Raw genomic sequence first — 17,102 nt, forward strand, 5'->3', positions numbered from 1 at the left:
GAGATTGGCGTTAACAAAAACTCACCCGCGAATTTTGAAACTGGTTAATAACATGCAATTTCAACCATTGCATTAAATTATTAAACAATTTAAAATAAAATTATAGTAAAAAAACTAATTTCGTTGTTTTTTAATTACCTTATTAAAAATGCCTTTTTCAATTGTATCGGGGTCGCGGGACACTTGGCTTTTATAAAAAGGGGTTGCCACCTGAAAAAGGTTGGGAACCATTGATATAGAAAATAATTATTGTAAATGTAAGAACATTATGTTCTGTATGTTTAAAATATGCAATGTTTTGCATATTTTAAACATAAGGAACATACACTGCAAGGAATTTGTTGCAAAATGGTATTTTTTAAAGTTTTTCCCAAATTTAAAATCAGATTATTTATATTATATATAATAGTACAGTAGAACCTCCATTATCCGGACTTCCATTATCCGGATTTTCGATTATCCGGATTGTTCAAAATAAACAAAAATTTTACAAATTTGCTGATTTGCACTTGGCGAATTACGACACTGTTTATGTACGTGATGGAATGCATAACTTTTTTTGTTTCAACAACGTCTCACCCAGAACAGTGGTCGTAAACTCTTAAATATATTTTGCGTCGTAATAAAAATATAACTTGACATACGTATTTATAAATAATTTATATTCAAATTACATCATTTCTATGACCAAGGGCGGCGTAAGGCATGGACGACGTGGGCCACTGCCTATGCCTCGCGCCTCGAAGGTTTATGCATTACTTAAAAGCCGTGAACGCGACGAAAAAATTTTACTCGTCATAAAACGATAAATAGTTTNAAAAATGATATAGAAATGAGTTTATAAACATGTTATTTTTTCAATTTATAGATAAATTAACCAAAAAGTAGCTTAAGGGCAAATAGTATAATAAATTTTTTAATGATATTTTTGATCATTTTACTTTATTAATTATTATAAGATACCTTGTGCATATAAGCTAAATGTGTATAAGTTTATGAAATTTGTAATATAACATGCAGCCTCATGAGATCACATTGAAATGAGATATTGCTTTTTGTATAAAAGAAAATTCTCCAGCCTTAACATAGTACATTTTTTAAAAGTTATGAATGAATTAAAAAGAAAGAAAATCAAGCTGAAAAAATGTACAAATATTAATCACATAGGTAACCTTTGCTTTATTCTAGTAGAACATTAAGAACAACCAACTCAAGCTGTTTGAAAACATCAAATATGTGATAGAATAAGCATTTTAAATGGAACACATTTGTAACTGACATGAAGCAGGGCAGTCAAGATGTTTGAAAATGCATATGTCATTTTTTAAAGAATAAAAGTGAGTTCCTAACTTCCTAAAAGTTTTGCTGTGAGCCCGTCTACCAAAATTTTTGGATTACAGAGATGAATTATATACATAGTAACATACAGCAGTCCAGATACAGAATGTTTGTTGTTGTTAATGTTCTACTGGAATAAAGTAAAGGTTCTTTATGTGATTAATATTTATGAATGAATGTAACTTATACTAACTAGAAATTTTTGGATGTATTGACTAAATTAAATTTCTCAACTTTCTTAATACATACAGTTCTTTCTGTTTTTTGGAGATCAAGATAAAAAATTCCAGTAAACCTTATTAATTTCAAACTGTCACTATGATTTTGATACCTATGTGAGGATGGGCTAGAAAGCTTAAGAAAAGTAGTAGGGCTTCAGTGAACTTTTTCATTTTGATTTAAAAAAAAAAGAAGGACAGGGAAGAGAGAGGGGGGACTGTTGTGTTTTGGGTATATTTCACATCAACATTTTATAGAATATAAAAATAATTATTAGCTAATTTTTAAGGAATATATTATTCTACTGCTTTCTAATATTTTAACTACTGAATTTGTATAAATGAAGCTTTGCATTATGTAAGGTAGGCCAGTAGAATATAGTATAAAAGAATTAAATCATATTATAATAGTAGAGTGATTTTTTTAAGACAATAAAGAATCACTTTCTTTACTAGAAAAATTAGGAATTGATATGATTTTACTCAAGATATTCTTGCATCTGACATATAGGGGCTACATCAAGGAAACTAGAACATTAAAATAAGTTATTGCACAGCAAACAGATAATAGAATTATCTAGATGAGCCTTTTCGTTTTCACTTTAGAGAGAAACACAGATATAGGCATCTGTGTAATAATCAGAAATTGCTTTACAAATGACTAACAACTCCACTTTATAACTCCTAGGGTATTTGGGTAGTTCTTTATAAAGTTCTTAATTGAGATGCTTGTATAAAAATATTTTTTTTTTTTTTTTTGTATATAAATAAGATTTTAATCTATTTATTTTGTTCTTTCAAAATGAAAATCTTATCATAATGTCACTGTGTATTCAAATTTTCAAATTTGTTCAAATTTTGTTCAAAAAAAACAGAATTTGAAAAAATTCTGTTAACATTCTGTTCAATTAACTTCATCTGAAGATGACAGGTATAAATTACAGTAGCTGTCAAAAGTACAAATCATTAATGTTAATTTTAAAGTTATTAAAATTTTGTTAATGTGGAAAAGCAGGGTTAATTTTATTGTATAATATTTGACATTGAGTACCAAAGAATATCTTACTTGTTAGTTAAGATAATAATTACAAAACAAAAAGTATCATGCATAAAAATTTCAAAAATTTATTAACAAAATATTTTTTAAAGCATTATTTACAAGTTTATTAACTCCTAAACATAAAACTCATTATAATCTGGCATAACATAAAAGTTTTTTTTATATACTTCTTTGTTGTAACTTTGTATTATTTTTTATAATGATATATTTTATTATAAAACAATGTTATAAATGAACAAGATTATTTCCAATATGGCAATATGAAACAGTTAAAATCAATATCTTTTTATTCTGGAGTGTATTATTTTATTGATAGTTCAAAAATAGGTTATTTTTATTTCTTCTATTTCTGGAGATACATTGATAATATCCAGTTAGAATGAATATTTTTATCATATCAGTAGTAGTAAATATATTTTTATAAGTATGAAAAAAGTATTAATGAAGATGTGAAGCAGCTGATTTTTACCTTTAATAATAATCAAGAATTAATAAATAGCATTTAAATTTTGGAATGATTTAAACTTATGATTTAAAATAAAAATTTTGTTGTTTTTTAATTAAATACTTAAATAATTTAATAATAAGAAATTCTTATGTAACTAACAAACAATTTCTTATAAATATTAAAATAATAAATAAATAAACTGTTTCTAATTTTTCAGATATTTTTTTATATTGTAATGGATTATGACTTCAAAGTTAGAACGGCTTCAGAGAGAGAGAAAGTTGAAGATTTGTTCGAGTATGAAGGGTGTAAAGTGGGAAGAGGGACATATGGTCATGTTTATAAAGCAAGAAGAAAAGATGGGTTAGTTTTATTTAAATAGAAAAAAATATATGCATGCTTAATCTTGAAATTGAGCTTTTATATGCTTGTTCATTATCATTGCTGAATGTTCTAAATTTAATATTTATTTTCAAATTGTCTCAATTAAAATTAAATTGATTTTTTACCTATACTATTTAATAATTACTATAATTTTTATTCTCATCACTGAGAGCTGGCTTGCAAACAACATTGTGGATATTAAAAATATGATTACCTCAAATGGTTTTAATTGTGTGTCTGTTCTAGAACTAATGCTTGTGGTGGTGGTGGTGGTGGTATACTGTTAGTTTACTGCCCCTCATTTCAATTTGTTCTTGTTGATTGCTTTGTTTGGTGGTGGTGGTGGTGGTATACTGTTAGTTTACTGCCCCTCATTTCAATTTGTTCTTGTTGATTGCTTTGTTCTTATGTTTTGTTTGTTTTTGGCATCTATTTTCTGTTAGGTACACACAATGCTGATTTTATTTTAACCTCTAGGACTATATTTTGTTAGATGTGCTTAGTTGCATCAGAGGGCATGGACATTGTCACTTTAATACCTTTGTATATTGAAGTCATGGACTCCTAATTTTTATATTTAAATGGATGCTCATTACATTATTGGATTTCTCATCACAATTAATGGAAAATGGCAAAGTTTTATCAAAATCGGTCCATTAAATTTTGAGAACAAACTCAATTCTATAAGCCCATAGAAGAGATGCTAGCAACTGTAAAATATTTCATGATTTTGTCATGTGATTCATGCAATATCACTTTGTCACATACTCTCATGCAACAACCTTATATCTGAAGAACAAAGTCGTGGGCCCTTTTTTTATTACATTTTTTCATTCCTCTTCACAATTAATGGAAAATGACAAAGTGTAATCAAAATCAATCAAACAGATTTTAAGAATGAACACAATTCTCTAAACCATATAAAAGAGGCTTCGCTAATGCTCTACCTCAAATTTGATTTATTTATATATATATAAATAAATAATATACATTATGGTTAAGCTGTCATCTACAAATTAATAATTAGATTGATTATAGAATTAAATTAAATTCTATTAATGTTTAAATTGTATTAATCTTAATACAAGATTAATACAATTTAAATATTAATACAAGTCTACTTTTGCACCAAATTATTTAGTTTGATTAATATAACATCAACAAAGCTGAAATAATAATTAAAGTAATATTTCTTTAATTATTATTGCATGTAACTGGAAAGAAGTAAGAAGCAAGAGGTATTATTTTAGTTTCATTAAATAAAGTTTAGTTGGATTAGAGCCTGAAAAATCCATTGATTAGATATTCAGTTATAAAACTTTATTAATTTATTATTTCTTAATTATTATGATCTATATCAGGGATGGCCAACACGTAGACTGTGGTCGACCGGTTGACCGCAAAGGTTTTGCAAGTAGCTAAAGTTGAACAATTTGCTTTCACTTAAATTAATGTTTAAAAACCTTAATTCAATAATTTCTTCTTACAATATAGACTGTCTGTGCAACATACCCATACTGTTTGTATTTATCCCGATGAACAATGCAAATGAATGTTAACGCATGCACATATAAAAAATCCTAAATCCGTGATTAATAAAAATTTTATTATTTTTATTAATCACGAATCCCAAAAAGGCAAATGAAAAGCGACAGAAAACTAAAAAAGTGACTAGAATTACAATGGAACTGATGAAAGAGATTGTTGAGAAATACGAAGGTGGCATGCGTGTTCCAGATTTTAACTGTTGTTTACTGTATTCCGAGAACGACGATATGGACAATCGCAAAAAATAAAGACATTATTAAATCTGCTAACGTTGCGAAAGGGGTTAAATCAATTTCTAAACAGAGATTGAAGACATTAGATCATGTCGAGAAATTGCTTTTGCTTTGGATAACTGAAAAACAGTGCTGGAGACAGCGTATCGGACAGCGTATGTTTGCCCATATTCATAGTCGCCCGCAGACTATATTTTACCAAAAAAGTAGCCCCTATGGGATAAAAGCTTGGCCACACCTGATCTATATTATAATAGTTGTGTCAATAAAATAGCATTACTTAACTGAATTTACAAAATTACACCAATAAGTTACTTATAAAAATTAAGAATTATAATCAAATAAATTCAGCAATATTGGCTTTTAAAATATTGAACTTTGTATATAATTATATAGAATATTTAAAATTTTGTTATAATTATTTTTTATTGAAATTTTTAGTTAAAAAAAAACATTTAAAATGTTTAAATCTTTTAGTTCTGATCCTAAAGATTATGCCTTGAAACAAATTGAAGGAACGGGTATATCAATGTCAGCATGTAGAGAAATAGCGGTATGTTATTATTTATTCATTTTCTATTTTATATCCTATTATAAAACTGTAGACATGATTTTAATACAATTTAAAATCTCAATATTTAGTTTCTATTTCTATTTTATGCAAGTTTTTAATAATTGATTAAGGATGTAAGCTTCATAATTATTAATTATATATAAAATGCATAAGTTTGATAAGATCAACAATTTTATCACTGCACAAAGTGAAAATATATATTTTAGACATTTGATAAGAAAATATGAGTTATATGATTAAAATTAGAAATAAAATACAGTGGAACCTCGGTGTATGTCTGCTTTAGAATACGTCCTGTTTGGACGAAACAAATTTTGCTCGGTATACGACATAATTCAATTATACTCGTCATCAATGAACAAGTAGCAGTATCGGTGTACTAGACCAGACTAGACGTTCGTGGTGCAACGGTTTATAACTTTGTTTAATTTCTTCTGATTTTAATTCGTAAGTAAAATTTTATTATTTTTATTAATCACGAATCCCAAAAAGGCAAATGAAAAGCGACAGAAAACTAAAAAAGTGACTAGAATTACAATGGAACTGATGAAAGAGATTGTTGAGAAATACGAAGGTGGCATGCGTGTTCGAGATTTTAACTGTTGTTTACCATATTCCGAGAATGACGATATGGGCAATCGCAAAAAATAAAGACATTATTAAATCTGCTAACGTTGCGAAAGGGGTTAAATCAATTTCTAAACAGAGATCGAAGACATTAGATCATGTCGAGAAATTGCTTTTGCTTTGGATAACTGAAAAACAGTGCTGGAGACAGCGTATCGGAAGCAATTATTTGCGAGAAAGCTAAAAAGATACACGCTGATCTCACGAAAAATCAAGCAGGAACTAGCCAGGAAAGCGAGGTGTTTAAAGCCAGCCATTTTTTTTACACGAGAACGGATTAATCATTTTTACATTACTTCTTATGGGAAAGGTTGGTTTGGTATACGTCCAATTCAGTATAAGTCCAAACATCGGGAACGGATTAAGGTCGTATACAGAGGTTCCACTGTATTTATATTAAAAAAAAAAATATTTACAAAATGTTATCCATAAGCATAAAATAAACAGTTTAATACAATATATTTTGATATTTAAGCTTAACTAATAAATATATGAAATGGTCACAATTAACTTAGACCACTAAGATAAGTTAACATTGTAATTTAATGTTGTTTCAAGATTTGGATTTATAACTGGTTGACAGACTGAACATTTTTGTTAGATCATTCAATTATAACTTGTTTTGTCCTAAATAATACCTGTTTTTTTTTTTTTTTTTTTGACTANTTATTTATCGTTTTTGTTCCAAGTGCAAAATTATCGTACAAAATAATTTTCATAATTTAAAATACAATTTTTTAACTTTTAATGTACTTATTATAAAAATGTTTAAAACATTTATAAGAATTTAAATAATTTATACAGTAAAGCCACCAGTTTTTATCCATCTTAATTTTTAATCTTGTTATATTAAATTAAAATGTTTATTAAGAATTTTAAAATATAAATGTTTATTATTTTTATTTTTCCATTCATTGTTTTGCTTATGGCCAAAAATGTTCCATCTCTTAGTAATTTTATTGTAGTTTACAATAACAATATGGAATTTAATGTTTCACATTTCATCATTAAATAGATGATGAGAAATAATTGATATAATTAATTTTAAAACTGTTAATAAAATTTTTAAAAACATTTATTCAGTGCAGGCTTCAGACTTCTAGATCTCATGCATTACAGGGTTCTGCAAAGCCTAGTTATACTGTTATATGTACCATAGTCATTTATTCATAAATTTGTAAATTATCTGAATCTAAATATATAAAAATTACTCTAATTATAGTTTATTATTTTAATTTTTAGGCATCATTAAGAAATGTTTTTGATATAGTTAATGGTCTGAATTATGTCAAATTGTTACACATAGCAGGCAAAAGATTTAGATGTAAAGTAAAATGCTTGGATGCAATACTCTCCAGATTAGGACCAAAGAGAGCATGCAGATTGATTATTGACATTTTATGATGCTATAATTATTAAAAGAGATTTTTACAATTCAAGTGTTTTTAGCTTTTAAATATTGTCTTTTCTTAATAGATGAGAAATAGAAACTAATTCTTAATTGCTTTTAGCCCTTATTACACATTTGTAATACTCCATTCATAAAAAATTTCTAACTATCGTTTGATCTTCATGCATTCTTTGGGTGTAGGTATAATATTGTAAAATCATTAAAAGATTTAACTTTTTATTTTCATCTACTTGTATCTGTAGATGGCAGAATCTTAGCCATCTCCTTAAATCTCCTTTTGTACCATTGTTTTTAGTTATTGCGAGAGCTTAAACATCCAAATGTAATTAATCTCCAACGGGTATTCTTGTCTCATACTGATAGAAAAGTGTGGTTACTGTTTGACTATGCTGAACATGATTTGTGGGTAAGATTCATTTATATTTTTTTTTAATATTTAATATTAGTTTATGTTATAATGTTATAATGCATCTACAGCATATCATCAAATTCCATAGAGCAGCCAAGGCAAATAAAAAACCAGTTATTGTGCCAAAAGGAATGGTAAAATCATTATTATATCAAATTTTAGATGGTATCCATTATTTGCATTCCAATTGGGTCTTACACAGGGATTTGGTAAGTGAATGTAACAGATAATTAGATTGTCAATAAAGAAAATCAAATAGTTTTAATAGTAATTTTATTTCAGAAACCAGCTAATATTCTTGTCATGGGAGAAGGTCCTGAAAGAGGAAGAGTTAAAATTGGTAAATTATATTGTAGTATTAGATTTGAAATAAAAAAAGTCATTGATTTAATCTATTCTTACTTTTTTTTAGCGGACATGGGTTTTGCACGCCTCTTCAACTCTCCATTAAAACCTTTAGCTGATTTAGATCCTGTAGTTGTAACTTTTTGGTATAGAGCTCCAGAATTATTATTAGGAGCAAGACATTATACCAAAGCTATTGGTAATTATACTCATTATGAATGTTATAGATTTAGCTTATTTTTTATTTTTTTAAATTACTTTAAACTGAGTTTGTCAACATTTCCAATTTTGTTGTCGAAAAGTTATTATACTGTATGTGTATATATATATTAAATTAATTAATTAATTAAAATATAATATTAAAATATATATACAATATATATTTATTATATTAAAAATATAAAATAAATTAATTAAAATATTAATATATTACATAATAAATAAATTAATAAATTTTTAAAATAATAATGCCAGATTTCTTTTCATAAACTATAGATGATAATTTTCAAAATTTTAATGTGATAACTGAAATCATTTTACTATGTTAAATTTTTAAGCAGAGTAAAGAACAATGTTCCCTCTAATTTTTTTTGTAGATGAGCGGAACATATACTTCTCTGAGCAAAAAAAACGTTTTTGCTGAGCAGATTCTGAGCAAAAAAATTTTCTGAGCATATATTTATAAAATCTTATTTTTTCCTATAAAAATTAAATTAATTATAAAGTAGAGATTAAAATTCATTTTAAAACATACTTTTATACAAAATATTATCTTTTGTCAATGATTTAATGTATTTAATCGAAATATATGCAGCAATAATCATGTTGCAGATAGAGTGAGAAATAAGTAAACAACAATTCAAATCGGTGTGCATGCTCGCCTGCGCGGCACATAAATTCTCGTGTGCGGAAACAATTTGAGCAGTGCGCAGCCGTGCAGCTTAGAGGAAACATTGGTAAAGAATCCTTAGCTGTTGTTTTATGAAATATTTTAATGCTCATCTAAAATTCAATGACATATCTTATTTAAATCTTTAGATAGAACAACTTGCTGTAAATTTACAGCTTTTTATGTAAAAAATTATCTATAGACAAATATGATCAAAGTTTATGATTTGATTCTTATAAACTAATATTTTAATATTTTAAAGTAATTAATAAATAAACTACTCAAAATTTCAGTTGTATAAGAAATTGTTATCTGATATAAAAAAAAAATAATCTTATTACTTAAAATTAAATGTTTAATTTTATATTATTGATAAAATACAGAATTTTTTTATTGTATAAAGTTAATTTTTTACACAACTTAAATATTATAAAATTTAGATAATTATTATTTTAAAGGAAAAATAAAAATATATGAACTTTTTTTTAAGTGGTATAAGTCTATGTTTAGAAAAAAAAAGTGAGTTAATGATAGTTTTTGTGAGGCATAGATGTCCTCTTTTTATATTTATAACAAAGTCAATGGTATACAATATTCTCATAAATTAATCAAAAGAAGTTTAACTGTAAAATGTTATCTCAAGAATTTTTTTTTTTTTTAAAGTGAAATACCATAAGTCCGTTCATAATAATTAATAATTGAAACAACTTTTTTAAAGTCTTTATAATGGATAATAGCTAATGCTAAGTGTAAAGGAAAAATAAGATTGAAATATGAATACATTTGTTATTATTAGTTATCTTAACAAAGTAATTTACTTTTCATAGTTGTTTATTTATAAATTCTTATATTTTATGACTAAAGATATTTCTTAATGAAATTGATTATTTGTTTACTGACATGTTCTCATTTTAATTATTATTTTTTACATTAAAAAAATACATTTCAGAAAAGTCAACTTCAATTAAAATATAAATTTAAAATTGTTATTGTTCATATTTTTCGTGATTTATTATTATTGAAAGTCTATATGTAGCTTAAAAAATTTTTTATTTTCTTTACAATTTTATTAATTATTATTACATAATAAAATTTAACAAGTTTATAGCTTTAAAAACATTACCCAAATTTATTAATGTTTGACAATATTTTTTTGTTGATTCAAATGCAAACTCTTAAATATCTCTCAATGTTTGAAAAATGGACTTATACACCACTTTCAAAAGTAATGGCTCATATATTAAAAAATAATTTAATTAGATATTAATTTAAAAATTTTTATTAATTAGATATTTGGGCCATTGGATGTATTTTTGCTGAACTGTTGACATCAGAACCAATTTTCCATTGTCGGCAGGAAGATATCAAAACTAGTAATCCATATCATCATGATCAGTTAGATAGAATTTTTAATGTGATGGGTTTTCCACTTGGTATGATATTTAGTGAAATATATTTATAATGTATCATTATGTACTAAAAGATTAAATTGAATATGCTCTATAAATTATAGAGAAGGATTGGGAAGATATCAAAAAGATGCCAGAACATCCAACGCTTCTCAAGGATTTCAAACGTTCCAAGTAAATAAAATTTTATTTACTACGTTTCAACTTGATTTCAAAAAGATACAGTGGTACCTCAAGATACGAATGCCCCAGCATATGAAATTTTCAGGATACGACATGAAATTCGAACATATTTTTGATCCACAATACGAACAAAAACTCACCATGCAATGTTACATTAGTTCGCAGCGCCATTTTTTATTCACTTCTGTTCATCGGTCTCAGTCTGCCTGTTTGCTTCGTCGTGGAAGGATCTCGCTCAATAAAGGAAATCTTGAAGTATTATCAGAAAGTGACTGATTTTATTGAAAAGAAACACCCCGAAAAGGTTCACACTGGCCGTATTGCTGCTCGGAGTAATGACATTTGCCTAAGTCATTTTAGAAAAATTTTAAAAAGTAGGCAAAGCCAAACCTCTTGGATAGATATTTTACCAAGCAACCTCTATCCAATGAAAGTGCTGGTGGAAATAAAGGAAAGAAAGCAAAAAACAGTGAAAAAATAACTANATTTTTATGGATTTTTCAAAATTTAACTTTATCAGATAATAAATAACATTTGAAGGGTTCAAGTGTAAAGATGGTAAGTGCTGTAATGAAAGTTTAAAGAAAATATAAAAATTAAATGTCTTAATTAAGAAGTTTTCTTCTTTGTTTAATTTAATTAGAATAAAGTCCACATTCTAGTTAAAAAGTACATGTACATATAATATTTAAATTGAAATACATTGCTGTTTAGCCATTAGCACATTTGCAACATACTGATGGAAGCTTTTTTGCTGTCTTTTACATCCGAACCCTTCACTTTGCACCAGCCCTTTGAGATGTGCAATTTTCTACTAATTAACAATTTAAGAGAGGAAAATCAGAAAATAGGTACAGGAGACTTCAATGTTTTAAAATGCAATAAAATCTGGATGAATAGACAAAGTGCTTCTCAGATTTCTGATAAATAATTTACATGACAATTTTATCACATATCAAAAGAGATTCATAAAAGCCAAATTGTTTTACAGATGAAGTGGCACAAAATTACTAGGTTTCAGGAATGTTTTAAAGAGAAACTGATTGCGAATATACACTAAATTTATCACGTGTGATGGAATGTTTGTTTTGAAATTACAAGAATTTACAGATTGTGAGTTTTGTTAATAGAACAATACAGTGTAACTTTTTTTAAATGAGCATGTATACAGTCTTAACATTTCTATACATAAATATATACAAAAGTCAGTGTAACATATATTGCTAAGTAGATCCCTTCCAAATTACATTGTTCCTTATAAAAAAAAATTTATTTCTAAAAATATAGATTTTGGCATTTCATTTACAATTTTCATATGCTAATTTTATAGACAATGTATAGAAAAATATAATTTTTGAAACATTCAGAAAATTACAATAAAAATATACTAACTACAACCTTTTAAAAGTGATGATTTCCATAACGAGTGAATTTTTTAGCATTAAAAATGCTATACTATAACAAAAAATGTTCAATTATAAAAATATAATTGTAGTATAATTACAATTCTAATCTCAGAGTTGCATTAACTCTAAGAGATTAGAGTGAAGTCATTGCTGGAGGTCTTGCATAGGCCTTGGGAATGAAACCATACTTTCTTGTTTTTGGAGCATAGGCCCACAACCATCCATCTACCGTCTGATTATTCAGGTCAGCATATACCCAATCGCCTCTCCTCATACTCAGATCGTCCGGCGCCTGAGCTTTATAGTCGTACAGCATGACAAGTTCGCTACCGTGGAAACGTAAATCGTCCGAAGGGGACGCATTTGCATGATGATTGTTATTTCCGGTCACCGAAGAGTGGGTTGTGCTATTTTGACCTGTCGTTTGTGGATTTACGTGATCTATAATTCAAAAATTTAAAGAAAAATATATTAATATCAGCTTGAAATGGAAAAAAAATAAATTTGTCAAGAATCATGTTATTAGTCTAAAAGAAAAGATAATTTATAAAAGCATCATATATAATTAAATTAGAATATAAAAAGATTAATTGACGTTTCAACAAAAATATTGAGGAAAAATAATGCTTTAGTGAATATTTCCCAGTGTTAAAGTTTTTCCGAACAGCATCATTAAGAAATTCAACAATAGTCAATGACCAACAAGGCAAATCATTTCTATTTGTATTTGATAATGATTCAATAGAATGCTATTGATGCATGACAATTTTTTTCTTTATAGTCACTATAATTACTTAATAATTATATTATATAAACAATTACTATAATTTAAGTACAATTTATAATGAAAAATTATGCTAGCTGACAAGTGAGATGCTAATTCACTGCAAACAAATGTGGATAAGTTCAATGTTCCATTTTTAGAGCAACCACATTATGTCAGTTCATAAACTAGCATAAAATTGAAGCACATTGTTATGTAAGGAATTTAAAGTTCAGAAAGAAGAATGTCATCTGAGCAACTGAACAATATAATTTCCTTTTAAAAGAATACAGTTATGCATGTGCATTGCCATGGCGATGCACATGCATTTTTATTTGAATAATAAAAAAAACAATAATATGATTTCATTTATATTTTCTGTTTTTTTGTTGTTTTTTGTTTTAAACTTCATTTTCAAATTTAATATTATATGAATGGAACAAAAATTTTATAATTTAAAATATTCATAAACCAAGTCTTATAGATAACAAGAAAAAAGAAAATTTTTATAAATCTGAATATTCATGAAGCCTTAATATTATCTAAGATATAAAATATTAGGCTTTACATAGGTGTTTAAAATTCATCTTAAAGGCTGATAATTTGGTAATATGAGCCAAATCAGCACAAACAGTAGTTTGAAACAAGTTGCATTAGTAATATTGGAGTAGGTGGTGCTTTATTCTGATTTCAGCTTTATTGAGCATGATTAGGATATTTTTTAGAGGTAAGAGGAAATAAAGAAGAAATGAAGAATAGCAATTTTTTTTTATCTCTGTAGAGAAAAAATAGGAAATTAAAAATGTCTTCATGGAATGGTGTATACTAGCGGTCCCCAACCTTTTCATCGCCGCGGGCCGGTCAACGTTTGATATTTTACCGCGGCCCACTGAGGGGGGGACGTTGATTGTTTATATTTTAGATTGATTCAATTTAATAATTTTAATTGTATTTAAACATGCCTTCAAAATAAAATATAGTTACACCAAAAAATGAATATAATATGATTTAACATTTTAACTCACTAGAACGTTAAATCAATGAGAACCCTGAGCTTGTTTCTTTGCAACAAGACGGTTCCATCTGGGGGTAATAGGAGACAATAACACCCGAAGTGTGTTTCTTATGTCCAGTTTATACCGTTGTTCCGTCGTCCATTAATTAAAAGTCGCACAAACCCGAGAGAAATACACCATAGTAAATAAAATGGAAATACCAGTACTGTAACTTAATGTTCCTTGGGCGGCCCGGTACCATTTGATCCACGGACCGGTACCGGTCCGCGGCCCGGGGGTTGGGGACCACTGCGTTATACGATCATATCAAGAAGTGCAACTGTAAAGAAAAACAAAATTGCTGACAACTGGGATAGAAAATTAGGCACTTGGGCATAAGTAACATGAAAAAACTAATTGATTTATCAAGTGGAATAAACCTGACTAAAACTGATTATGACTCATTAATTCAGTTTGTGAAATATGTTTAATTAATTAAAAACAAGACTGACTGGACTCCCATTTAAACTAAACGATGAAGAGACATAAGACCTCTTGCAGTCCAATTGAACTAGACACGTAAAATGGAAATAAATATGTTTTGACTATGCTGGAAGATTTTCAGTCATTTTTGTATTGTATATCTTCTCAAGAATAAAAGTGAAGTGCTCGAATACATCAGCGAATATGTCACTCAAGTAGAAGTGTACATTAATCTAAAAGTATCAAAATTACGTTGTGACAATGGTGTAGAATATGGCGGCGATAAGATAAGACATTGGTAAATCAAAAAGACTACATAATGCCATACATTCCACAATTGAATGGACGAGCATAGAGATTAAACAGCACATTAGAAAAGGCGAAAGCTCTCATTTTTTATTCTAACTTGAACAAGGAAGTGTGGGAAAAGCAATAAATGAAGCATATCTTATAAATAAAAGACCCACAGAGACTGTAGACACAACATCGAAAAATGGACAANGCTTCAAAAATTACTTCTAATGGATCCCACGAAAAGAATTACTTCTGAATTAGCTATGCAAGATTCCTATTTTCAAGAAGAACCATTACCTACACAAGAGTATATTACTGTTTTTATATTATGAAATTCAAAACAATTTTGGATATCTAATTTTCAGTTTTTGTTTTTAGTGTTTTTGCTGGTTATCCAATTCCTTATCCAAAGAGAGAATTTTTAACAGATGAAGAACAGGAAGACAAGTCCGACACTAGCAAGGTTGTTATTCGTGTTTTTGTCATTACTATTTTAATTATGCTAAAATTTATAATAATTTTTACTAATAAAATTTAAATAATTCAATATGTTAATTTTCAAAGTGGTATATTAAAAGCGAGTCTTACAGACAACTGCAGCGAATAACCAAGGCAATCAAGATAATGCCAACCATGGTCCGAGTGCCAAACGGGTAAGAATGGTACCCCCACCGCCCACAACCTCGACTACCTCGACCACACAGGTAACAATTGTTGCAATACAAAACAATTTTTCAATGAAATTTCAAGAAATTAAGAGACATTCTTTATTTTAGTCTCATGCAATGGGAGGAAGTGGTGTACAACAGAACCAACCTACTCTCTCTTTCACTGCCGCTAACAATCCCCAACAGTCTGGTTTTCCACAACATTTCTGACGTCCGACAAAAGATATATTATTTTTAATTCTAATCTATTGAAAAGAATGTTGTGCAGATAATTTTATTGACAGAAAAAATTTGAATATAAATTGCATGAACAAAATACTGTAGTAGATACATGTAAAAAAATGTATGTATAATATGTATATTAAATGTTATATTGTTTCCAATAAATATTCTATTGTTCAGTATTCAAAAATATTATGCTTAGATCTGTTATCCTTCAAATGATATAAAATTTTCCATTTACATCAATGACTCATGTCTAATTTTGTAGATGGAATAACTAATAGATAAATAATTCAATCAAATCCAATATGCTTAAAACATATTGAATTTGACCAATATGTTTTAAGGATTTGAACTTAACCAAGTTTCCAAATATTTTCTGCTTCTGTACATGCTAAACATTTACATTTAGCACTGTATAAAAGAAGTTGAAAAGCATAATTTTCATGTTCTATACTTTTCATCATTTTCTGCTCTTTTTCGAAAAGCAGAAATTCAAGTTGAAATATTTAGAAATACAATCAATTGATTATTCCTTCCTTTTTGCCTATTTCTTAAAGATTGAAATAAGAATACACAATAGAAATCATTAAGAAGGAAGACACATTAAACATAGATACTGTAATACAGTGGAACCTGATTAACTCAAAGTCATGTTTACTCGAAGTCATTTTCTTTTTCCAATCATCTAGCATAACATGTTAAATCAAACTGATTAACTCAAAGTCTGAATGTTTTATCCCTGACAGATTCGAGTTAATCAGCTTCCACAGTATAATATCAACAAACTATTTATGTATATTTATCTATGTTTCCACATTTTATGGCAACTTGTATTGCATTATTACTTTAACAATTTCATATAAATTACTTATTTTTTTAAATTAGATGCAAAGAAACTGGAAAATAGTGCACAAATTAAAGCTTTTTGAAATGAAAAATTTCTTGGTAATTATCAAAATATAAATTTTTATATAATACTATTTAATTTATTTAAAAAAATTAAGACCAAGTTATTTAATCCCTCAATATTACAAAATTGTTTATCCAAAAATATTCATAATATACAATTAATAATTGTCTTTGTAAAACAGGTTTAGGCAATTTCTTAAAAACAAATTAATTCCTATTTAAATATATAGTAACTAAATGTGAAAGTGTTAAATTTATAAAATTTAATTTTCATGTTATTTTA

The 17,102-nt window shown here is 27.2% G+C and overlaps 1 protein-coding gene across 1 annotated transcript in view; it reads left to right on the top strand.

Moving 5' to 3' along the window:
* LOC111617844 (cyclin-dependent kinase 8-like) overlaps positions 1–16,093 on the top strand; it is a 30,193-nt gene extending 14,100 nt beyond the window's left edge. The window contains exons 3-15 of the mRNA XM_023359162.1: positions 3,282–3,427; positions 5,707–5,782; positions 8,137–8,247; positions 8,319–8,459; positions 8,533–8,590; positions 8,663–8,794; positions 10,774–10,917; positions 10,998–11,067; positions 12,248–12,280; positions 15,202–15,324; positions 15,396–15,480; positions 15,596–15,721; positions 15,794–16,093. Coding sequence (XP_023214930.1) covers positions 3,300–3,427; positions 5,707–5,782; positions 8,137–8,247; positions 8,319–8,459; positions 8,533–8,590; positions 8,663–8,794; positions 10,774–10,917; positions 10,998–11,067; positions 12,248–12,280; positions 15,202–15,324; positions 15,396–15,480; positions 15,596–15,721; positions 15,794–15,895 — 1,329 coding nt within the window. The 5' untranslated portion in view covers positions 3,282–3,299 and the 3' untranslated portion in view covers positions 15,896–16,093. The remainder of the gene's footprint in view (positions 1–3,281; positions 3,428–5,706; positions 5,783–8,136; positions 8,248–8,318; positions 8,460–8,532; positions 8,591–8,662; positions 8,795–10,773; positions 10,918–10,997; positions 11,068–12,247; positions 12,281–15,201; positions 15,325–15,395; positions 15,481–15,595; positions 15,722–15,793) is intronic.
* The last annotated feature ends 1,009 nt before the right edge of the window (positions 16,094–17,102 follow it).

This window comes from Centruroides sculpturatus, unplaced genomic scaffold (assembly GCF_000671375.1).
Source record: "Centruroides sculpturatus isolate CEXI.00-Female unplaced genomic scaffold, Cexi_2.0 scaffold104, whole genome shotgun sequence".
Classification (NCBI taxonomy): Eukaryota; Metazoa; Arthropoda; class Arachnida; order Scorpiones; family Buthidae; genus Centruroides; species Centruroides sculpturatus.